This window comes from Pyrus communis, chromosome 17, assembly GCF_041283825.1.
Source record: "Pyrus communis isolate YQ-2024b chromosome 17, ASM4128382v1, whole genome shotgun sequence".
NCBI lineage: Eukaryota > Viridiplantae > Streptophyta > Magnoliopsida > Rosales > Rosaceae > Pyrus > Pyrus communis.
Genome location: NC_142581.1, coordinates 22,649,484 through 22,675,690, shown reverse-complemented (window position 1 = coordinate 22,675,690; position 26,207 = coordinate 22,649,484). Strand labels below are relative to the sequence as shown.

General features: G+C 37.5%; 2 protein-coding genes and 1 pseudogene across 2 annotated transcripts; 1 reads left to right on the top strand and 2 right to left on the bottom strand.

The window, feature by feature from the left end:
- Positions 1 to 1,153: 1,153 nt before the first annotated feature.
- Positions 1,154 to 10,733, top strand: LOC137708184 (Phox (PX) domain-containing protein). The gene is made up of 10 exons (XM_068447197.2): positions 1,154 to 1,605; positions 3,110 to 3,220; positions 4,941 to 5,039; positions 6,490 to 6,576; positions 7,392 to 7,500; positions 7,607 to 8,382; positions 9,072 to 9,236; positions 9,325 to 9,567; positions 9,798 to 10,016; positions 10,228 to 10,733. Exons 1-10 carry the CDS (start codon positions 1,324 to 1,326, stop codon positions 10,486 to 10,488), a joined length of 2,352 nt encoding a protein of 783 aa, XP_068303298.2. The 5' UTR covers positions 1,154 to 1,323; the 3' UTR covers positions 10,489 to 10,733.
- A 2,073-nt stretch (positions 10,734 to 12,806) lies between these two features.
- On the bottom strand, positions 12,807 to 14,979 carry LOC137708340 (DEAD-box ATP-dependent RNA helicase 35 pseudogene; annotated as a pseudogene).
- A 67-nt stretch (positions 14,980 to 15,046) lies between these two features.
- Positions 15,047 to 20,142, bottom strand: LOC137708341 (signal recognition particle subunit SRP54 2). Its single transcript, XM_068447397.2, has 9 exons — positions 19,539 to 20,142; positions 18,878 to 18,977; positions 18,427 to 18,580; positions 17,893 to 18,043; positions 17,641 to 17,789; positions 16,893 to 16,993; positions 16,631 to 16,788; positions 15,861 to 15,975; positions 15,047 to 15,689 (listed from the first exon to the last, which is right to left on the bottom strand). Exons 1-9 carry the CDS (start codon positions 19,767 to 19,769, stop codon positions 15,361 to 15,363), a joined length of 1,488 nt encoding a protein of 495 aa, XP_068303498.1. The 5' UTR covers positions 19,770 to 20,142; the 3' UTR covers positions 15,047 to 15,360.
- Positions 20,143 to 26,207: the final 6,065 nt, after the last annotated feature.

Genomic DNA, 26,207 nt, shown 5'->3' with positions numbered 1-26,207 from the left:
CAAGGAGGATTTGGTGCTATAAATACAAGACTTCATGCAACAATTGAAGGACCTCCAATTCAACACACAATTGCCCTGCGCAAAACCTCTCAAACATCTTGAGATTTTTTTTATTTTCTTTTTCTCGCCGACACATCCTTAGTTTGGATAAACAGCACTGTGAAGGCAATTGACGAACATCTTCAGTTTGGATAAACAATACTGTTGCCGTAGAATCAGCCGACCGAGGAGCACCTTCAATTTGGATAAATAGCATTGCGTCGAGGCCGACTAGTTACCTATCCAAGTCTTGGTCGAGGAGGGTTTCTGAATCCTTATTGGCAGAGGTCATCTTATTAGCCTTCTCGGAGAAGTAAGGTGCTACGAGTTACGACATTCGACGCATTGAACGCCAAGTGATTTTATGATTGGATACTCACAAGTGAGTTTCAGAGTTCGGCATTCTGACGGCCGAACCACATTCACCATCAAGACATACATCACTTTTGAATACTTGTGTCCATACAGTCTGGTGTCGATTCGACGTGCTTATACTCTCACGAATATAATCACTGTGACCGAATTCGGCGCCGACGATTTGTGAACTTAGCAGAACTAGCAGCCTTGTCTTTAGGCTCGAGAATCCAAAGACCGTGATTTGTTCTTTCCCCGGCTGAAGCCGCAAGATAAAGAAGTCAGCAACGCGTTCAACGCAACATCAACAAATTTTACTCCTCGACCGAGTTTGGCTGACGAGTTGGCACGTCCCGCATTCAACCGAAGGACGTAGTTAACTTATTAGTTACTCGGCCTGCGCGCCACGTAGGCTTTGTAATTTTTAGGATCAACAGATACAAATAGATAGTAAGTGTAACACTATTCTTGTTTAATAGTCAATTGTTTGCTAGCATGTGATTTTATTTAATTAAAACTTAGCACTAGTTGACTTCATAACATTTTTGTGTTGAAAAAAAACTTTAATCTTTTAATCGAATTGAAATATGTAAGATGTGTGAATATGCAAAAAAATTAAAACTCTTAAAATGATAAATGTTTTTTCTTAAATCTTTTATGTTTTAAAATAGGCTTAAACTGTTCGAATCAAACAAATTAACGATGTTAATTGAAAATAAAAATCAATAAACAATAGTTTGATTTCGTCCGGTTCGGATCGATTTCAATGATAAGATAAACAAATCAGACCAAATTGAAGCGGTAAATGCTCGTTGATCCGGTTAAATTTTTAACATCAAATCGGATCGTGTCCACATTACATGGCTTCAAGCCTTCGTAGTCCGTACTAATTGCGGTAACACCAGGAACACAGACAACAACGAACCGAGAATGAATCTGTACGCGCACGATCTCTCTCTCATGGACTTCAACTCCTACGATTTCTCCGATCCTTATTCCGATCCCTTCTCTCACCGCCCTACTTCTTTACTCTCCGATTCCCGAACTGCCCCTCATCTCACCGACGACGTAGCTTCTGATGCCAGGGACGATTATGACATCAAAAGCACCACCAAGCGCGTGGAGCGCAGTCGCAGCCCTCCAAAATACCGCCACGACGGCACTTCGCCTCTCCCTCTGGGCATGGATTGGAGCCCTCCTCCTCGCAGATGGGTACTCGAACTTTTCGTTTTCTGATCGTGTTTTGTTTAGTTTATGGCTTTTGGGGACACCCAGTTATGAAGCTTTAATTTTGCTTTTGAATTAATTATTGGATTTGGGTTGGAATTTAGGTAAGTAGGTTTTGGTGAATTTTTCGACTGGTTTTGTGGATTAATTATGTGTTAAAAGTTTGAAATTTGATGAAGTATATGATTAAATTTAAGCACTTGATCTCAGACCTAGGTGATTGAAGTTATTTTAATTATGTTTTAGAGGACATATCATAACTAAAAGGGAAAAGAAAAAAAAAAAAAAAGAAAGTGGACATATAATTTGTTTACTGAAAATACGACAATTCCGAGCAGCGATGAGAGAATAAATTTTGATCCATACCAGTAGTGATGGGGTGCAAAATAATGGAATAGGTATGTCTGGGCTTTTGACAGTCCCACAAGCCTTAAGTAGGAGATGTTTCTCACAGTCAATGGGTATGTATGTTGACAATGTTTCTCTGAGGGTGTTAATGATATGGTATGGTTGGTCGGTCTGGGATGGGATGGAAGCTCGGGAAGAAGTTTTGGGGGAGAGGACATTGTTGGATGTAAACTGAAAGATATAAATGGGAAGGTGTAAACAGGTGTAGATGTTTGTAAAGTATTTCTAGGTGTAGGAGCAGGGAAGTGAAATAGAAACCCTCTGGAGAATAATTTTATATTTTTTATACTGCAAAAGAGGGTAGAAAGATCGAATTGAAGTAATATGTTAGGATGCTACACCTTCTATGCGCATTTCACTCTGGGAAAAAAGGGGGTTTTAGAACAAACAATGTTGCAGGAACCCTATGAATTGGTTGTATGCTGCGTCTGAAATTCACAATTGAAGAGATCTAGCAAAAATGGTGTTGAACTATTATGTAGGGTTTTGGTGGTTCACCTACAGAAAGAAGTTGAGGCCTAAATTACTATAAGACCTGAAAATAAGTATAACAGATGGTATTTAAATCTGGATTTTCATTTTCACAGAGAATTACGTTTTGCTGAAGTTTTTGCAGTTATATGCTTAGATTTTGAAGGTCCAAGGTTAAATATCATGGATAAATTTCCATCTTACACGACTAGAAATGATGGTATAATACTTTTTTTTAATCGTGTATATTTCCATCTAGGTCAGGTAACTTATTTAGTTCAGTTTTCTCTGTTAAGACAAACATACCTATTGGTGTCTGCCAATCATCGTAAATATGGTGAAATACAATATGGGAACTGTTAATTGCAAAAAGGTAGAGGTTACCTCCTCCCATTTGGCCTTATTTTTGTGGGGTTAACCTAGACCAGTACTTTAACTATATAGTGAGTGAAATATGTCACTGACATGACCTGTATGCTGTAAGTTAATCAGTTTTGTTAGTATATGACAGATTTGGCTTTTGCAGGAACAAGATTCTGCATGATTCTAATTTAGATGATTCTGTTTTTTTCCCCTTCTTGTAATAATCTATTTTGGGTTTTGAATGAAGGATGGACGATACTCTGTTTGGCCACATAACCCACATACAGGATGGAGTTACTGTGTCACTGTTCCTTCTTGGATGTTCCTGCCCAAGTCAAGAGGTTCAGATCCTGTCGTGGTATATATATTTTTTTAATGAGAATTTTTAGTTTTAAATTTTATACTTATTTTCCATTCTCGATTGTGACAACATAATCTAGATTCTTGTACATTTACTTGTGCACAACTATTCTTCCATTGGCATTATAGTTACTAATGTGTGTTAAAGTGATCATTTAGTTTGTACTCTGTTCTTGCAACATCTGAGTTGTTTACTTGTTATTTTTTTTGTTCAATTGAAAATTTTCATTTGTATCTGTCATAGCTGTTCTTGACATCATCTATAGGTGACATGAATCCCCTAATCACGGCAAATACGAATTGTGGAAATAATTTAAAAAAGTAGTCGGAGATGAAAAGGCATACCAATATTTATGTGGTTCAGAGTAATTATGCCTACGTCCAGACTATCCAACTTCACTGGAAGAGAGAACAAACAAGTACAAGTAAATACCACTCAAGAGTTAATCTCTAGCCTGGACCTCGTATCCAATTGGATACTCTCATATATCATAAAGGATCCATGAAGGACACTCTTGCTCCGAACTCTCTCTTTAGACAATTTTAGTTGGAATGCTGGTATAACTCCAAGGCTTCTTTCATAGTCTTCCAAATTGAAGATTGAGAAACCCTCCACTTAATGCTATTATCAGCAGTATTATCCCAAATTAATCGGCCAATGAAATTGCAAGATTTTCATTGTCTCTAATAAGGAGGGATTAGATCCAACATCTTGGGTTAGGCAGAGAATAAGCCACTGTCTATTGTTTACCTGCAAATTCTCTCTCTTCACCTTCTCTCCATACTTTTGTATTTTCTTATAATTTTAATTACAGATATGTATCAGTTCTTAACCCATGTTCTTTAATTTTATAATTTTGATAATTTTAAGTTTATCTTTATCTACATTTGGACTTTCCTGTGTAGCAGTCCATTACTTAGTACTTTGTTTATTATACGTGGTTATACTGAAGCACTTTGCTTAAGCATATGGGCTTTTCTTGTTGGTTCTTGGACCATCCTAGTTTGATTTTCCACCATAATCAGCAAATCTCTTAGTTCTGTGTCTTTTGCAAGGTTTCTTGTCGTTCATTTTTGTCATATATTGTTCCTGTTTTATTACTACTAGTATAATTTTTATCATTATCAGTATTATCAGTATTTTATTGTTAATTATTAATTTTTATAGCCAAATCATCATCGTAACTCACTCTAAATTTGAAGGCACAAAACTACTTTGAGTTGATTTTTGGCTCATTAAGTAATGCATTTAATGATTGATTTGTGGTGATAAATTAGGAATATGTGGTTGATTGTGATAAATGATTATGTAAAGGCGAGGACAACTTTATTTAAAACTCACATAGAGAATCTAAAAGTGTTCAGCTTCATTGTCGAGTGCCTTAGTAATTTTCTCTGAGAACTTTGCTTGTGGATTTTCAACAGTGTAGTTCCCGTCTTATTGTGTTCGATATACGAAAATAAATATCTCTAGGGTACCACCTGCATTTTAGTGATTCCAGTAGTTGTAATAGCTTGTTATCTAATTTTTCAAAAGAAAAAAAAAATGTAATTTGATATTTATATTTCGAAATTATGTGATTAGAAATGCCTGGAGATGCTAATGTAATGTTGGTGAGGATTTCTATTTGTTCTCTTGCAATGTTGGTTGTGCTTTATTTTCTGTTAAATGTGTACCTTTTTTAGTTAGTTTCCCTTTTAACATTTATAGAGAACAGTTTTATAGGGTTCAAGTTGGTATACAATCGCCTGAAGGAATCACCACTACTCGGGGGATATTACGAAGATTTAACGATTTTTTGAAGCTATCTTCCGAAGTAAGTGACATTTCTTTTGGAAATTCCAAAGTACATGAAATTTCCTTTTGGAAAGTCTAAAGTACATGACATTGTTTTTATGTTAGTCAGAAGTAAGGGATAATTCTATTCTGTGTATCATCTTAAAATATATGGGGTGAAAATTAATAGAAATGTAGATAGTAAAATCCTTTATGATATTGAGGATCAGTAATGCAGATCCATAGTAAACGCAATATAAATGAACCAAGCTGGACAAAACGGAGACAAGCTATTGGTTATCTTATACGATAAAAGAATACTAAGTACATTATTAGTGTGGTTCTATTGAATTCTCACATGCCTATTTATTGTCCAATTTCCATGCACATTGTTCGGCTTAGTGGAAACACTGTGAGTGGCACCTATTAGTGATAATACACTTATGATTTGTAACTTAAGGCTAGAAATGCAACTTAAGGCTAGAAATGCACTTATGATTTGTAATCAACCTTAGATTTGTTAAAGTAGAAGGTAAATAACGAAAAGGGTAACCACGACTAAGACCGACTCTGAAATAAATAATAAACTATGATGCATGGATACGGCAACTTGGTTGCCTATCTCATATCAGATACTTTATGGGATATGATACGTTACCGATATGCTTGTACATATTGGGATCAATGGATACGTTGTTAACTGATGGATATGAGTATCCAGCATTTAGGATTCGGGTATCCGACTTTTCGGATACGTATGATGTTGAGGAGAATAAAATTTTAGGCTTTTAGCCTTGAAAGTGCGATTGCAGATCATCGCGAGGAAGAACACGACAGCCAGTTCAAAATGCTCCGTTTGAATTTCATGTGTTGGACTCTGTTATTTCCCACTGGCCCACTAATCATACCCACATGGAGAGGTGGAAAAAAATAAAATGCAATTAACATTAAACTATGTTATTTCATCGTCCAATTTAAAAAGAAAACTATGTAATATATTTAAATTTGTATGACTACATCTTGTAAATATAGGCAATCTGACTTGTAAATTACCAGTAAATTCTTGATGATATCTTTTAAATTATCATAATAATAATAACAACTAAATGTTAAATGTTTAATATTAATTCCCGTATCCATGCTGTATTATATCCTTGTTTTTTAAAAATTCGTCATATCGCCGTGTTGTGTCATATTGTATCATATTGCCATATCCATATCCATGCTTCATAGATAATAAATGATCAAGAAAAATTAGGAGATGTGCAGATCATTCCATATGACTGGAATAACGGTAAGGATGATCTTCAATTGTGCCAATTTCTTATCTCTTATTGACATAAGGCTGATATGCTGTTACTGAAATTAGCTACTTCTTCGTATAGACAGGCAGACACGTTTATCTATATATGTCTTTTGTGTCGTAGATCTTAGAAATTTCCTTGTTTGTTGGACTGTTGAACAATTTCATTTGGTATTGTCTTCTGTAGCTTAAAAAGGAGTTCCCCACAAAAGATCTTCCCCCAGCTCCTCCAAAGGGGTTTCTGAGAGTGAAAAGTCGGACACTATTGGAAGAGGTGGGCTACATCTGTCTCTGTCTCTGTCTCTGTCTCTCTCTCGATCCAAATATTAGTATATGTAAATAGGAATCAGAAGTAACTTTAGTGTAACATACATGTTGAGATACATTTTATAGCAATACCTCATGTCAGAATTTTTAATTGGATCATTGGTTTTCTCAGTATCTTTATAGTTAGTTGCGAGGTTACTTGCACACAAAAACGGTAGTTACAGAGCTATTTTGAGACTTAAGGCAGGTTTACTGTACCCTAAAAAATCTTGAAATCTTCTATTGCTTGGGCTTTTTATCGGAGGCCAAAGGTTTTCTTGGTAAAAACCTGCATATTATTCATGTGTAAGCAACAAATGATCTAAGCATTTACCAAAGAAAAATTACAAATGATCTAGGCTAAGAATTTGCATATGAGCCGTTAGGTCATTTATGGATTGATGCAAACCATCCACTGTGCATCTCAGCAGCCCCTATTTGTTGTAATGGCTGAGGTTCAACCATTCAAGTCCTTAACTGGAGCCTATATTTGGACTGTTATGGGGGCTTTTAACCAGAATATATGCTTGCACATGTTTTGCATAGATTTGTCAACTTCTATATGTGACCAAGTTAATGGTTATTTAATCATCACCAGTATAGCTATACAAATATCTACACACACACACACATCTACACAATTTGGATCTGAATAAAATATGTTGATGCGGATGTAGCTTTACAAACATTAGGTTTTTCTTATTGCTGAAAAAGATTTTGTTATGCCTTTTATTTTCCTAAAGTGTTCATCCTCTTATTCTCAAATTGGTTAGTCTGTTGCAGCGAAGGCGTTCTTTGGAGGATTGGATTGAAAAGCTATTATCGGACATTGATTTATCAAGAAATGTCTTGGTTGCAACCTTTCTTGAGCTTGAAGCTGCTGCGAGGTCTTGTATGTGTGTATCCTTTGTGCATCTTAGAGATGGAAATCCTATCATGTATAATATATTGATTTTGTCCATTTGCTTATATTAATTTTTGGCTGTCATACTTTACAGCATTCCATGAAGTCAATCAGGAATCTGCAGATGTAAACTCTTCGACTAGTGGCGCAGCTCCATCATTTCTGTTACAAGCTCATTCAGATCTTTCCATTGTTGCTGCTAGTTCATTTATCACATCAGATTATGGTAATGATACTCCCCTTGATGTATCTGAGAATGGAACACCAAGGCATGGAGATGATAACCATTCTGATCTTGGCATGGAGCATTCAACATCTGAACATGACTTAGCTGATTCAATGGAAAATTCTAAATTTGGCATATTCAACCGGAATTTTATCCAGTCAAGCCTAGAAAGGCTCTCTAGGCGCAAAATGCCTGGCAGAAGTTATGCCAGTAGTACAGATAGGGACCGAGTAAGCGAGAATAACTCTGATGCCAAACCTCTTCGTATGGATGGAACAGAGTTCTTTTCAGAAATAGAGGATGACAACCGGGATGGCCATGTTCGAAGGCTTTCAACGGAGAGTTTTGGTAGTGACTCAAGTTCTATGAGAGTTAATGAAACATCTAACTTGGGAGTGGCCAATTTATTCGGTGATGGCTCCCTTGATCTTGCAAAAGGTTCTGAAGCTCCTAATGCTTTTGTCAAATCTGATTTAAGGCTTTCAAGGGACTTAGTAGTTGCTCTTCCATCTGAGGAGCGACATAAGTTAAACAGGGTACTAACTACATTGCAGCAGAGACTAGCCACAGCAAAAACGGATGTTGAGGATCTTATTGCTAGATTGAATCAAGAAGTTGCTGTGAGACAATTCCTCACAACAAAGGTATAATCTATGACAGCTAATAAGTCTTTGTTGCTAATATGGTACTAATTGACAATTAACCTACAACAGTTAGTAATTGTGCTGCTAATGTGTTACTGATTGACTGTATTAAAGAACAAAGTCTGCTTCTATTCCCATTCATTGGTTTCTCCATACTTAGATGGCTGCAGTTGGGTTATCCATTAGTTGCAGCTTTTTCTTTCTTTTTTTTTTTCTTTTCTTTGAAAGATATATATTAGTATTTAAGATTTTTAGTGGTATATGCACCATTATTATTTTAGGTCATATCCCAGCCATGTGGGGAAGTAAGGAATCATATTCAATAAACAAGTGAGTTAGTAAGAGCAAAGCCAAACCTAAGTCAGATGCCACATTAAAGAATGAATTTTCTGACGATTAATTAGTAGTTGTAAGGAGTCCCACAAGTGGCAGGAAAGAATTATTGATTCAGTATAGGCTTGCATTAGGAAAATTGTTACATCACCAAAAAACTCAAGTAAACCTTTATTTTATTTTTATTTGTGCTGTTTCTGCTGTTGTTTTCAATGTAAAAAGGCTGATGGATTTGCAAAAGAGATAAAGAGGGTTGAGAATGATTTTGAAATCATGAATGATTGTTTTCTTGTTCTGTTATATTTTTGTAACTTTGCTGAAATTTTGTGTTGCTTTATGGGAATTTTCTCTTGTAGGTCAAAGATTTGGAAATTGATCTTGAAACTACCAGACAGAATTGTAAAGAAAACATGCAGCAGACAGTTTTAACCGAAAAAGAAAGGTTTACCCAAATGCAGTGGGATATGGAGGAACTCCGTAGGAGATGCTTGGACTTGGAATCAAAATTAAAATCTGAGCAGGTTTTATTCGTTCTGCCACAAATTATTTATTTGTCCGTGTTATTCAATGCTGAGGTCCTTATGTGGATGATGTTCACGAATGTTCCAGGACGAAAGGATGCATTCAGAATCAACAAAAGTGTCCATCCTTCATGAGAATGATGTTTTACACCAGGAGTTGGATGCCTCTAAGCAGCAACTTGAGAACTTGCAGAAATATCATGAAGAGTTTGAGTCAAAGTCAAAGACAGATGTAAAGCTACTTGTTAAAGAGGTCAAATCTCTTCGGAATTCACAATCAGAATTGAAGCAGGAACTTAGTCGATTGATGAAAGAGAAATTAGAAGTAGAGGTAATGTCGCTTATGCTTCATTTGGTTTTTGTAATAGGTCCCCAAACTTCTCACATATTTTAATATGTTTTGGCAAACCTTCGAAAATTTGTCGTTCTCTGCATAGATTCATTTAATTAAAATTGCGTATATCTCCTAACCTTCTGGATTTAAGTAGGGTTAATTGCACTTTTCCTTAAAGAAAATACAATTTTAAATCAGCCAAATCTTGTTCTGTTTTTGTCTTTCAGAGAATTCTTCACAAGGAAAGGCGAAGGACAGAGTCGGCAAATACTGCTAATGCAAAGTTGTTACATGAATGTGAAATTCTTCTCAATCGGCTTCAAGAATGTAGTGTTAATTTCCTTGTTGAAGAGGAAGATAAGCTCATCATGGATACTTCATCTCCATCTGATGCTATAGATTTACTGACAACTTCTGACAATCGAATTGGTCTCCTTCTGGCGGAGGTATGTTATGCACCTTTAGTTCTCGTCCTCGTCTTTTCATCCATTTAGTGAGTTATATTAGGAATCTGTATTCATCAACAATCGCATGCTGGTTCATGACGGCATTTATATATGACTAAACTACATGTTCATTTTTACATTTACGAGTCATATTTGCTTATAGTACTGGTGCCTCTGGTCCAGATTATAATGGTTTATGAAACTGGAACAGGCACAGCTCCTCGCCCAGGATGTGGAAAACACTGTTATGGCGGTAGATGAAACTCACAACGTCAATGGTAATGATAGGAAGGCTGATGATGAGCTGAGGAAGATGCTGACAGATCAGTTTGTGGACAATGCTAGATTGAGGATGCAGGTTAACTCGGTAATCCGCTGTGCGTTGTACACAAATATGAAAGCTGAAGAAGATGATGAAGACGGAGATACGCATCTAAGAAAAACTGTTCTAAGCAAATTCTTGGAAAGATGACATGTGAGCAATAACACTCTAGATATATATATATATATATATATATATATATATATATGTATGTATGTATGTATGTATATATATATATATATGTATGTATGTATGTATGTATGTATGTATATCCAAGTTTTCTAAATCCTTGTATATGGTGGTACAAGTTGCCAATATACTTTGTACTTCTATACGACAGGTGGCTGCCTGGATAACATTATTTGCAATGCTTAATTGTTACAATCGTCTCTCAACTACATTATGCCTGGAAAACAATATGATCTGCATTTTCGTCCCTGAATTTTAAATATTGATCTATACCTTCTCCAATTTGAACAGTTGCGCTTTTGGTCTTCTCCGTCAAGTGTCGATTTCTCCCTTAGAAATGATCCATTCTTTTAGAGTAGATAATATCTGTGGTATTCATCTTCACTTAAAAGTAAGAGGTCTTAAGTTCGAATCTCGTGGATGACGAAATCAATACCAAATTAGGCTGCTCATTGTGTAATTTTGCTGAACTTTCCCTCGTCTTAGTGTAAAGATGTCGATGTACTTGTATAAAAAAAAAAAAAAAAAAAAAAAAAAAACAAAACGACATTTTAAATGATTAGATAAAATAGTAAAAAAAAAACACAATTCAAAACATATGGCCTAGAGCTAGTCGCCGGTTGGGGAATGCCGGGAAGCGTGAGTCGCCACACAGCCTGTCTCAGGTTAGAAACTAAGAATGATTCTTCGGAATATCATAAGCGGCTGCGTTTATATTAAATAAAACAAAGTGTCACATTAGTCATCTCACAAAACAAATCACAACTTATATCAAATAGTTCCACTTATAGTTTGTTTTTTTCATAAAAACCTCGTACTTATTTTAGAGAGACTGGCGGCAGTCCACCATTAATTTTATTTACCACACTAATCAGAACCAAAAGTAGTTTATACGCAACAAAGGAGATTTTTGTTGGCGGGACCAGCAGTTTATGCATTGTATCTTGGCGAGAGTCTCTTCTTAGAGTATGGGAAGGAAAAGCCAACACATCCCGAGCCCCCGCCAATGTCTCTGGTTGCTGGTCACAAACTTGGGCCAGACACATTTCAAGTGGCAGTTGCAGGAAGGCCGGAAAATGGAGACTGATGCATACAGGGAAGAAGAACACGTCCGGTAGAAGAAGTGTCCTAAACAAAACAATAAGGTAATGAATCGCAGTTTGCTAAAAACGTATCTTGAATGCATTGCGAACATTGATGACTCCCCTTTACATTCATCGGTAAAACTTACAAGGATTGCTTGTATGGAAGCCTTATCCCGTGCCTCACAAATGCGTTGTTAACAGTTTTCGGATCCTTCTCTTTGAGATTGTTGAGAGGAGAAGACATCTTCCTGTAGATGCAAACGAGCCACGGGAATGGCTTCCAAAGCTGACATGGGAAATGCATAACAAAAATGAATGTTATAGACGACTCACATATATTATAGTATTTCAGAAAGGCATGTGATTCGTCTCTACAAGCAATTTTAATGTCGCGTTGTGGGATCAAAGAGAAGACATGGAAAAATCGGAGAGGATGTTATTGGTAGCTCTGCTGTGCGTTCAGAATGCAAGACCTCTCATGAGCAATGTGGTGAAGATGTTGCAGGGCGACAAAGAAAATACTCCACCGCCTTCTCCTTCTCCTCAGCGAAGTTTAACCCAGCAGAGTGAAACAGATGAAGACTCGAATACTTCTGAATCAGGAATAAGGACTTCCGAATGCCCTTATCAAAGTACTTTCCATGGAATAAATGAGATTGAGATAGCTACTGCTAAATATGATTCAGAATTTCATGTATTCGTGCTAGTTTTTGACATTTTGATGGCACAAGTTTTGTTTAGTACTGGTTGTGGAATGTAATGAAATGTATTTTATTGGTGAGATACGTGTACAAGAAGAGATCACCACAGAAGCGACAGAATTCATGGTTGTATCCTCGATTTTATCTTATGTAACTGAAAAGGTTGATACAGAAGTTAAATAGCTTTAAGGAAAAACGATAACAGACGACTATCAGAAGATTAGGCAAAAGAATTACATGATCAGCATCGTGGAAGTGAAAACTATACAATGAGGATGAAATTGTCTGGAGAAAAATATAGGAGATAAATTGGCACTGTATTATGCAGAGGGCTATTGCTCTGTATTTCCTGCTACATCAGATTACGCCGTTGCTCTAATGAAAAACGCACACAAGAAAAACATGACGGCTGAATCAAGTTACAGTATAGCATCACAGAAAACTAGTGATAGAGGTTAAGGTTGATGCCGATTAGCAAATAAACAACAAAGACTTGGATACATGAAGTGAAGGTTAGACATGTAATTGAAGATTTACACAAAGAAAAACATAATCAAGTCAATATTTTTCCCGTAATTCAGAGTAGAAACAGACTACATAGCTATCATATGCGATCGAGAATGACTAAAACAAATCAGATTTCTCCTTTGTAACCACCAGACCCAAAATACATCCCTGATCTAGAGGCGGCAATGGCCATTCTTTTCTGATTCTCTAGTTTGGGGCAGTCACCAATCCGATGACCAAGCCCACCGCAGTTAGCGCAGCCCTTAACCCCGCTTTCATTTGTTATTGCAACGTCCACGTAGTCTCCAATTGGATTGTTAAGCTCTGCTAAGACCGGTGGAATCCTTTGCTTTGCCTCTTGCAGGAGGTGCTTCAAGTCGAGCAGTGTCGTCTCACTTTGATTCTTGTTTATAAACGTCGTTGCAATTCCAGTCTTCCCACATCTTCCTGTTCGTCCAATCCTGTGGACATAATCTTCAATTTCTGGCGGCATGTCATAATTTATGACATGTTGAATATTCGGAAAATCCAAACCCTTTGAGGCAACCCCAGTGGCAGCCAAGACATCCTTCTTCCCTGCCTTGAACGAAGAAACGGCATGCTCTCTCTCCTCCTGACCCTTCCCTGCATGAAGGGCCACCGCGTCCACTCCTTTTAACAAAAGATACTCATGAATGTCATCCACATCCGCCTTGTTTTCGCAGAAAATTACCACAGGCGGTGGGGTCTTCTGCAGACACTCAAGAAGGTACACAATCTTAACCTCTTGCTTCACGTACTCAACCTCCTGAATCACGTCAAGATTTGCAGCTCCGGCTCTTCCCACATTTACGGTTGCAGGTTTTACCAAAGCACTTTTGGCAAAGTTGAGAATTTTCGCTGGCATTGTGGCTGAAAACAAGAGTGTCTGCCTTTGATCTTTAAAATGGTCAAAAACTTCTCGTATATCATCCTCAAATCCCAAATCCACCAATCTATCAGCCTCATCCAAAGTTAAATATCTACAATTATCGAGATTCAGCTTCTTCTTCCCCAACAAATCCTTCAACCTCCCCGGAGTAGCAACAACTATATGAACGCCTTTCCTTATAATCTCCAACTGCGACCGCATGTCAACTCCACCAATGCAGAGCAAAGGCCTAATCTCTGGATATCCATCCTCTCTCACAGGAGCCAAATACTCCACCACTTGATAAGTCTGCTTGGCTAGCTCCCTGGACGGGCAAATAATCAATCCGAAAGGGCCTTCAGCCCGAACAATTGGCATCATCATCTCCTCCTGCAATGCCACCATGATCAACGGCAAAACAAAAGCCAATGTCTTTCCCGAACCTGTAAACGCAATGCCAATCATATCCCGCCCGGATAAAATCACCGGAAGACCTTTCACCTGAATGGGGGTCGGTTGAACAATCCCCTTGGCTCTCAACTTCTCCAAAATTGGTTTCGGAAACCTCGTATCCTTGAAAGTCTTGATAGGCAGCGGAACATCTTCACCACTAACTAGAATATGCCATTGCTTTCGAATCAAATCACATTGCTTCCTCGCCATCCTCCTTATATGAAATGGAGGCTTCCAGCCCGTCGGTATGGGATCCGTACAAGTGATTCCCTTTGCCAATTCACCAACTGACAGTAGCGCCTTTCAATGATCTCTCTCTCTCTTTTTGCACCATCTCTTGTGCTGGAGTGATCTCCGGAGCATCGTGCTTCAACTGTGATGCTTTGACAACAAGACTAGGAGGTTTAGGGGGCTTAGGCTTTTCTTGAGCAGCAAGTTTCGACAACTTGTCCAATTCCTTTACCTTCTTTTTCTTGCTTCTGGCCGGCTGTAGCTCCCCGCCTGCGGACTTTCTCTTCCGCTCAAGTATTTTCTGAGCTTCGATTGCTCACCGCTTCGCCACCGGCACATACTCAATATAATCATCGTCTTCTGCTTCCATCGACATCTCGTGCCTCATCACCGTGCATGGAAACGAGAAAATGACAATTATTACAAGCTTTATCGTAGCCTTTCCCAATAACAGCGCCCTGTGGCTGTGGGACGTGACTCCCATGCAGATTTGAGATTTCACATCGACCGCGGTGGTACCAGGGTTTTGGTTGGGTTCTAGCAGTTGGTTTGCATTTGGATGCGGCCATGGCTTCATCCGAGCCATGGCCGTTCAAGAGAGCGAGAGAGACGATGGAGGTGCGGGTGGCTGCTGATGATTGATAAAAAAACGCTAAACCGATGAAGTTCAATTTCATTGCCTCTAAATGATTCCAATTCTTTCAATCACGAAAACGACTAACCTTTTTTTCTTCCTTTAACCAAATACATACAAAAAGATTTAAACATTGTGGACCCTTCAGATTACAACTAATGCAACCGTGATTAAAAAAAAGTATCTTAATAGATGCCGGGCCTTCTGGCAAACTAGTGAGTAGTGTCAACTTGCCGACAGACGTCTGTTAACCTCTCTGGTTGACAAAGGGAAATCCTTACTAGGAAATAAACTTGAGATCACCACCGTAACTGTCATTTTCTTCATCAATATCTACTTGTCGCCACCTCCGAACATCCCCATCATGTCTTTACCAGAACCCATTTGCTTCATCAAGCTTTGTAAGCCGCCCATGCCACCAATCTGCTTCAGCATCTGCGGGGGTAGGACTTTGCTCATGTGCTGTGCATTCATGTTTCGGGATAGTGCACTCATGTCGCCCTTCTTTGGAATCTTGAGTCCTTTCATTTTGCTCCATATCTTGGCAAGACGCTTGTACTCTTCCATCATGTCCATTACATCTCTGACCTGGCGACCAGAGCCTCGTGCTATTCGCATTATACGTGATTCATTCATGAGCTTTGGATTTGTGCTATCCAACTCTGCAAGATTAGTTGAGATATTCAGAACAATCAAATCAGTTCAGCATGATGAATTCAGTAAAAAGTGAGGTTTCTCATGGCTTCTTCCCCCCCGGAGGAACTAAACATGACAGTAAATGCTCAAGCTATGTGGCTTATTACACAAAAACAAAAGGAATGGCCTTTACTTACCTTCATTCGTCATTGAATCCATCATGTACATGTACCGCTTGATCTTTGCCTGGCTTTCCTTTTCACGGCCCTTTGGCATTAATTCAGCACTAAATCCAGGAAGCATTGAGAATACCTATACAAACCAATTAAATTCTTAGCATTATAGCTACTTTTCAATTGTTTTATGAGGCTCTATACCCACAGAAAATCATGAATGTGACTCTGAACTTCCCAATCTTTTATTATTTGAGACTTTTCCATTGTTTTAAAGGCTAATAACATTATAACTACCTTTCAATTAGAATTAAAGCTACTTATCAATTGCTTTATAAGGCTAATAACCCACATCACTGCAGTCGTTTTTTATTTATTTTTCTTTTCTTTCCATTGGTTGATATTGTTGGTTAAAGAATTTTACTCAGTGCACCACAAACTATTCATGATTTCAGTATATGGTTTCTTGAATCCAGTTACGACATTTTGGGGAGGGGAATTTGAAGACTACTTTTATAGAGAAGCTGTAGCTACTGAGTCGGATTAACAAGCAGCATTTGAGAAAAGGGAAACACCCAACCAGATTTAGAGCAAAATTTGTTAATTTCTCAATTTTGGGAAAGCTGTTGGGAAGGGTATAAAGTGGTTTTTGCTAAAATTTAAAATTGTGAAAGAATTTAGGAGAGAATTGGTGAAGCTAACATATAAATGAACCAAAACTGAAGTCTAGAAAAAGGGGCAATAAAAAAAAAGAGGCACGTTCTAGATAAACTTCAACAAAAAAGAATGATAACCTGGCCAATTGGACCCATTTTAAGTATGTTCTGAAACTGCTCGTACATAATCCTCATCGTAAAGTTCCCTTCTGAAAGCTTTTGTAGAAGCTCTGGCTGTTGGTCCATAGGAACAACTTCATGAATCTTGTCCATAAATCCAGACCAGTCTCCCATGCCTAGAGGTAAAAACCCATTGTTATCAAAATTATTTAAAACATTCATTGCTAAGTTGTAAGTGCAACAAAAAAATTCATGTTCCAAGAAAGCAAAAGAGAGTGACCTAAGAGACGGCTGACAAATGGTTTAACATCAAAAACTTCAAACTCGTCCATGTGCTCTCCTGTTCCAATAAATATAACAGGACTCTTTGTTGCAGCAACACTGCAGAGTAAAATAAAATCTTGTTGTCAAATAGTTACAGATACTAAGGAGATAAGACCTAAAGAGTTCAAAATCAGCATTCCCAAAAAGGTCAAAACCCAAAAGTTCAAGCTTCTTATACTCTAAATCTCAAGACTTTACTTGAAATTCCATCCTCAGAAAACATGGAGAAACTTTGGAAACTAAGCTGCTTATTAATAGATAACCCACTGATGATTTGGTTACATACAGTACAAATTCTACAAAGCTTGGTACTAAAGATAAGTGTTTCCAAGTGAGAACTTTGGGTCCCTAAGAATATTACAATATATAATCTAGAAGTTTCAAGGGTTGGATCATAATATGAATGTCAATGTAGTTCGGCATGGGTACAAAAGCGAGGTTTTGAAGACTTGGGGCAAAACAAGTGGCTAGAATTTTATTTACTTAATTATTAGTTATATCTCATTTCTCTAAACTATTTCAAAAATTTATAACCATAAGAGATTTTCCCCATGCATCCAAGAGGTTGAAAACAAGTCTAAGAACAAAGTCAAATACCGAGTTTCCAGAGTGAAGCTTAACAAAACATCCTCATATGAGTTATGCCAATGCTTAAATCAAACTAAAAATTATTAAAAGATTGCAATAGTTGTAGCAACACTTACGCACTAAGAGCTCCACCTCCCTTTGCATGACCATCCATTTTTGTAACAATAACAGCCCCAACTGAAACACTTTGCCTAAAGGCTTGAGCTTGATCAAATGCAGCCTGACCAATACTGCTATCCATAACAAATATAACAAGATCCGGTTTCTGGAATATGAGAGAAAATATAAGAAGAGAAAGATATTATCAAGCAAATGGAATCAATCAGAAGGTTAATGTAGTATTGAGTATGAAATTCCAGAAAAAGTACCGTTGCTTCAGAAACTTGACGCATTTCTTCAAAAAGAGCAGCTTCTTGTTTGTGACGCCCACTGGTATCAACAATTATAAGATCACAATTCTCCTTTTTGAACGTTTCCACACCTTCAACCGCAATTTTCACAGGGTCTGACTCCATATAGCTGCAGGGGAAAAACACCAACAATCACTTGAATGCTAAAAAGCATTCACTGCAGAAAATATGTCAGGTGGTAATGCAGAAAGAAAGAGGGATACACAAGGGTGGCTGCTTTTAAGTGAAAATGACCATTCCCAGCCAGCAACCTTGGTTTTAACTTCCAAAACAATAAATTGGAGTCCAGACCAGTGGAGTATGAGAACAAATATAACCACTGTGGTACTAATCTAATTTACTTTCTTTCTTTAACTTTCCCTAAGAAAATGTAACAAATATCTGGAATTCAACTAATTACACAAAGGAAAATTCAACATTCCAAATTTCACAGCTGTACAAGGCTTGTACTTGTCCTAAGAAAGTATATAACCAGTATAAAGTAAAAAGTACCTTCCATAAAATGGAATCTTAGCCTTGGTGGCATTCTGCTTTAACTGATCAAATGCACCAGCTCGAAATGTATCTGCACACACTAGGGCAGGCTTCCAACCTTTTTTCTGATGATAATATGCATACTTTGTACACGTTGTGGTTTTTCCAGACCCTGAATGTTGTAAAAAAAAGAATGAATTGGTTAAAAATGTAAACAGAAAAGATAAGTGTAATTGAAGTTCAACAGAAAATAAGATATAAATACAGCATGCTACAGCTAAATGTACATTTAAAAGACAAAAGAAGCTTTTTTCCTGAACATAAATCAACCATTAAATATTTCTCCGGACAACACAATGACTAAAAGTTTAAAAATTGCAGATAATAAATGCCAAATAATCCAATCAGCATTCAACGAAAAAGAAGAATCCAATCAGCATGAAAATAATCCACCAGTCAGGAAGCATACCTTGTAAACCAACAAACATGACAACACTTGGTTTCCCTTTTTTGGGTGCGAAAGAAGGTTTCCCTGGATCCAGCATTTTGCAGAGTTCATTAAATATAGCCTATAAAGAAAGGAACACTTCATTAGAAAACAACAGAAAACCAAGAGAAAATAACAGTGAAATATATTGTCGTACATCAACATATGAAATTTGCGATATCAACTGAATACAAACAGAACGAGAGGTGTAATGTGCCCGGATTAACAAAACAAAACCCCGCACTGTAAAATGTGTCCAATCAAAATAAAGCCTTTCATCATACGCACAAGAGAAAACCCAAAACAGTACTTGTTCAAATGCAGGCCTCGATGCACGCATTGTAGGCTACACAAGATAGAAAATTTACGATCCTATAAACTCTTTTCTTGACTAAATTCATTGTATCGCTAAAGTTCTCAAGGTACCAAACCGCCAAATGCTTCATACAATCTTACAAATGCTGCTAACCAACTTCCGAAACAGGCAAACCAGCACGATTATCAATAGCACAATATAATATTAAATTCTTTAGCCCCAAACACAATATAACCAACAAAATCACAAAAAAAAAAAAAAAAAAAAGAAAAGACAAAGAAAAAAGAAGTTAAATGCGTGAGAGTGAATCACAGAACACGTATGTACCTGCTGAATAATCTTGCGCTTGTTGTGACCGGCGGCGAGATCATCGAGATTGACGATCTTCTTGATATTGGTCTGCATGTCGCGGACCAGCTTGAATTGAACATCGGATTGGAGCAGGGCGCGAGTGATCTCGTTGAGGCACTCGTTCAGGACCTTCTCGTCGATTACGGTCGCATTGCTCATCTGCTGGAGAGCACGCGAGATGCTCCCTCCCAATTGCGCCAACACCATCTTTGCTGATTAGAGGGGAAAACTTGATGGGTTTGGTTGGGGATTTGGGAACGGATTTGGGGATTCTGGGATTGGGTTTGGTAGAGATTTGGGGATTTAGGGTTTGGGTGAAAAAGTATGGGTAGGGTTTGAGCAAAATCAGGGATGAAGATATGTGTTTCTTCTCGAGGATGTGTGATTGTCGTAGACTCCTTATTTCTGAAGAAACTGTAATTGAAGGAGAAGAAACCCTCGAGACCAAAATCGATTTCGGTTTTTAAACGACATGCTACCCGATCTTGACTAAATTTCATGTTGGTCCCTGGACTTTCATAAGAGCTAATTTTGGGTCCCTAAATTTACGTAGCAGCTAATTTTGGTTCTCGTTGTATATGGGATTTGACCATAATACTTACATGAAAATATATTTACAAGTATATAATTACCATGGCATCATCTGATAGTTATATATTGTAACGACATAAATGATTGTCAAATGGTGATAGTTTCTTATAGTTAATTCACGTGGCGTCATATGATTGGATTAGCGGGACCATATCGGCACACTAATAAAAAAAATATTGACGAAATTTTAACGAAATAACTAAATGGATGTGCAGTAGTAAAAGTTATGGACCAAATTTATCGATTTTTAAAACTCATGGATCAAAATGAGAAGATTGATCAATGTCAAGGATCATCTGCAATAAAAACATTAATTTCGTGCAATCCACGTGTCACCATTTTATTGAATTTGTAAGTTCCATGTACAAATTAATAGAATAGTTGACGGAATCTAAATGAAATGATCAAATTGATGTGTGATAATGAATGTTAAGGATTTTGAAAGTAAGGCACCAAAATAATGAGTTTAGTCAATTTTAAAGACTATTTGTAATACTTTATTTTATTTTTTTTTCTCCTTCCAAAAAATACGTCCCAGTGTGCAGCATTTGGGCGTTAAGGTATTTGTCAAGTCTGAAAATGCGGGCTCATGTCACAGATGATGTCCATGTCATCTACAAAATGGGGTCTCATATTACTAGATGCACATAACTTTGGCCAAACAGCCAAAGCGACGAAACATTTCATGCATTAGGTATGTGTTTGTACACGATTTTACATTATCAGCTCGAACAATCGAAGCCGTTGAGTGAGCAAAATTTTGAGTCGTTAGATTTAATACTGAAGATTAATGTTTATCTAGGTTGAATTACCATGACAATATTGTGGAATTCTCTGTTGCATGGCGGATTAGCGAGAAGAGTCCAAGAGCTGCAAGGAGTGCTAATATACATTTTCATGTGTATTATTTAAACTTAGTTTTAATTGCTCTCCAGATTGCATAGGAGGGATGACAAGAGGTGTAGTCAATTTGGATTTCACAGAATTTTAATAGACTTTTTTAAATGACAGATTTTGAAGGATTTTAATAGATTCTATAATTATATATGGATTTTGTAAGGTTTATATGAATTACTATTATAGATTTCTTTGGATTTGTATGGACAATTCATGGTAAGATAATTCATCTTTTATGGTCTGGCAGGAAAAGAAATCAGAGAGGGGAGGGTTGGATTTTTTTTATTTTTTATAAAACATCAATAGCTTCATTCATAGAAAAAGTGGTTACAATCAGACCAATTACAAGAGAGACTCCTCAAACAGTAAATAAGAAATAATATCAAGGGTTCATCGAACCAATTACAATTTGAGCCATTCAAAATAGCAAACTGTGCTAAGCATTGTTAGCATGACGACATACATGGGTAGGATGAACTCCAGTGATCGTAGAACATGAGCACCTTCAGATCTTCAATGATAGTTCCCACATCAGAAAAACATTGAGAAGAGTCATGAAAGACAGCCACAATCTGGAGCAAGCTGCTCTAAAGAATAATGTTTTAAAGACCCCTTTGCATTACCAGTAAAATCCAGATCTCGCAGCCACCGCCTCCACCAGCATTGGAAAGGTAAGGCCATCTCCAACTGATCTAGCCTGAGGGCCGAAAATAGCTCAGAATGACACGAAAATCATCTCCAACCGAGGGTTAGGCCAAAGGGCTTATGGGCCCCACCAAGCCAAAAAAAGGAGGGCCCAACCCAGCCAGCTAGCCAGCCCCAGGGCGGGCCTAGATTTGAATGCAACAATAACATGCTGATGTCAGCTAGCTGTTATATTTGAATTTTTTTTTTTTTTTTTAACAAATTTTTTTTTTAAAAACTTTAAAAAATCTATTTTTTTCCTATAACTTCTTAAACCATTAGATAACATTAAGTAACATAAAACAACATGAAACGATATTAAATAACATTAAATAACATTAAACAACATAAAAAAAAAAACATTTAACAACATGAAACTTAAACAACATTTTAAAAAACATTTAACAACATAAAATTAAAACGCCTACTCCATGCTTCTTTTGGCCCAAAGATGTGCAACAAGATCCTATTGTAGGTACTTGTTTGTGGCACGGGAACGTATTATCCTATAGCGCCTCATTTACTCATTTAAAGTGATATTACCAGTTTTTGGACAAGTGTCACCCACTTTGGGTAGATGCCATTTGCTAAGTAATACCCCATATTGTATTGACACTCGTTGATGTAGTAGTCAAGTTGAGGTGATTTACCTTCCGTTAGGATATTGAAGAGGGGTGAATGCCCAAGAACTGTAATGTCATTTTGGGATCCAAGGACTCCAAAGAAAGCATGTTAGATTCATGTGTCATATGAGGTAACCGCCAACACAATAGTTGGCTTTCTCGACCTTTTGCTAAAGCCTCATTGCCATATGGTGGGACAATTCTTCCAATTCCAATGCATGCAATCTAATGACCTTATCATGCTCGGAAAGCCACAGTTTTCAACTTTGCGAATGAGCCAATCCAGATCTTCTTGATTTGGCTCACGGAGGTACTCCTCTTTGTAAAGTTGAACAATTGTGTCACAGAATTCACCAAGAGTATCAAGGCATGTAGACTCAAACATACCATAAGTATCATCCATCAAATTGGCTGGGGAGACATAGGCCATCATTCAGAGTGCAATAGTAACCTTCTGATGAGGTGAGAAACCAAGGCAGTCTGCTCTGTTCAACTTCTGTCGAAAGTATGAATTGACATGCTGGATATCATGAAGTAAATGCTCGAAGACATGACGCTTCATCCAGAAGCGACGTCTGAAATCCTCTTCTGTGTACACCGAGTTGGGGTTGAAGTAGTTGTTCATCAGATTGGCATGCGTCATCGCTCTGTTTCGTGGTTTGAAAGAGCGACCAACAACATAGCCACCCCATTAAGGTTGTTCCTCAGTTGGCTGACATGCCATGACTACAGTCATGGTTGCCACATATTGTGTGTTGCGTCATGCTTCAACTTCTTCATCAGACTCCTCATCTTCTCGTATCATCTGCGTAGACCTAGCATTTTAGACCCGACCGTTAACTTGACCCGTTAATATTAGTATTTGGGTGGATGCTTAACGGGTCAGGTCACTAACGGGTGAACCCGTTAAATAACGGGTCACTTTGGGTAAACCCGTTAGACCCGTTAGTACTCATTAGTTGAGGATGTTTTAGTAATTTCAGTAAAGTCTTAACAACAAAAAATAAACTATGCAAAAAATAATAATAATAATAATTGTTAACGGGTGAAACGGGTGACCCGTTAGCTTAACGGATTGGATACGGGTGAAACAGGTGACCCGTTAGCTTAACGGGTCGGATTCGGGTGACCCGTTAACTTAACGGGTCAAATTGAACCCGACCCAAACCCAACAAATCCAACCCGTTTACAGGTCTACATCTGAGCCCATTTTTCTTCCAATTCGGAATGGATGAGGACCCTTAGTTGGAATCCAAAGATGATCCAAAATTGGAATTCATTGCAAACTTGAATTGAAAGAGATTGAATATGAAGGTGTGTGAATTATAACCCAATATCCACCCTATTATGGATATTGGATCAGTTGAATCTAAAGGTGTGTGAAACCAACGGCTAGCTGACGTCAGTTACTGTTGGATTTGATTTATTTTTTTTTTCGGCCAAATTTAAAAAAAAAAAAAAAAATTAAAAATTCTCATTTTTTCCCTAGAAATTTAAGTTGTAGTTTTTAAATTTAATTTTTAGTTTTTAAATTTAAGTTGTTGTAGTTTTTAAATTTAAGTTGTAATTTTTAAATTTAAGTTGTTGCAGTTTTTAAATTTAAATAATAAATTATGTTTGGCTCTATGACCCTTTAGCCCTTGGTTGGAGATGATTTTTTATCACAGGACTGACTATATTTGGCCTATGGCCCTCTGACCCTTTGGTTGGAGATGGTAAGAAATATGGTCTTGTACTGTTCATTAAAATATTAATTTCTTGGAGGGCTATAGGGCTCAAACGAGCCTTTTGGCCCTCATTCGGTTGAAGATGGCCTAATAAAATCTACCTTTGAGACAGCTATAGCCACAAAATCCCCTTGATCATTCTGAATAATCATACCACCCTCCCTTTTTTGAGGTGTCATTCCAGGCACCGTCAACATTCATCTTCAGAAAACCCGAGGGAGGAAGAGTCCAAGAAGGTAGATGAGGAGTGCTATCATTCGACCTCACAGAAAGGATACCTTATTGAACTCCAACCACCGGGAAATACATCTCGCCGAGATGATGTCAGAAGGCTCTAAGATGTCATTCCAGAGCTGGTTATTTCTCGCTTCCCAAATTGCCCAGATGATCATCAAGCAGATAGAAAAGTTTGAGATGTTGAGATCAGTAGCCCAAACAGACATCCATTTTAGCATAGAGAAGGAGGGAATCGTACAAGGAGGAAGACTAATGGGGGAGGCAAACCAAACATGCTTAGCAAAAATACAATCTTGCATCAAGTGTAAAGTTGATTCACCTCGAGCCCCACACAGAGCACAACAAGCATCAATATTCACATGTTTCCTTCTAGATTATCATAAGGACCTTAGCTGCCCATAACTTCTTCCAGGTTTCAGCAAAAGTGATGTGAGGATTGGAAGAGGAAGCCTCATTCACCTTTTCAGAACCCAGTTTCGAGCAATGTGATACGCACTCTTGATAGAAAATACACCTTTTTTTTTTTTATCATAATGCCAAATTAATTTATCTGACGGCCTTCGAATGCTCAGAGGAAGGGAGCGAATAACATTTACTTCGACATTAGTAAAAAGTGAATGAAGAAGGGGTAACTTCCAGCAACGTAAATTAGGTCAAAGACGAAACTAAACTCACAGTCGGGAGGTTTGGGAGAGAAAACCCAAAACCTTGATGGAGTGGGGAGCTAGCGGTCATCCCGAATCCCCACAAATTCACCGTCTCCAATCCACCACCTAGAGCCCAAAATAAGGATAGGCCTTGCATCAAAATCCTTCCTTAGCAAATCTTTGGCATTCCCACTACACTTATACCACCTACCCTCAAATCCATCAAAATTCTTCATCTACAGAATTCCTAGCAAATCTTTGGCAAACACTTAGATTTGTATAGACTTTTTAAATTTTTAATTGACTACCATAGATTAATTTGGATGTATTCTTTAAATCCTCTTGAATCCTAATTTGACTATACCATGATTTTAAAATCCACCTTTAAACTCTTAATTAATTAATTTTAAAGTCTATTAAAATACCATCAAATCCTAATTTGATCACACTTCTTAAGTTAATGAAACTCTTTTTGGTCGCAATTAACGAAAAGATTTGAAATCCACCAAATCATGAAGTAATCAGTTGCATGCGGTCTCTTATTTGGATGAGGATCAGGATGTGGTCAGTGAGATGCAAGTTTTGGTGGAAAGATGAAGATGATTGATTGATTGTCGTAGAATTAGCCGACCGAGAATTACCTTAAATTTGGATAAATGGTACAGCTTCGAGACCGACTAGAATAAAATGATAATAGAATCAACTGATCGAAGATCAAAGTAATTTCATCCAAACTAAAGATTGCATGCTAATTATTTGCATGGCTTGGTTCCAGCACGTGGACTTGGAGGCCATCAAATACTTGGATTAGGATTGATTTCCACAAAATAAGGAGAAAAAGATGGCTTCCAAATGGATATGGTCGCTTTGAAATGCAATATTCTCAGGAATATTAGTATACGTGGGATTCACGACAACAATTTGCCATGTGGCCATCGAAGTCTTGTAGTACTATAAGTACAGAGGTAAATTTGTATTAACGTGGTTATTTGATCTAGGGGTGAGCACGGTGCGGTTCGATGCGGTTCCACTCCTAAACCAGAATCGGAGTCAGAAAATATCAACGGTTCAGGTTGGATCAAACTAATGATGTAGGGAGCCAGAATTTTCAATAAGGAAGGTCAACCTAACTTTAATATGCAAAATCTTACACATGAATAACAATTAGGCTTTTAAACTAAAATGATCATGGAGAATAACTCATCATTTTGCTCTCTGAGATTCAAATTCAATAGAAGT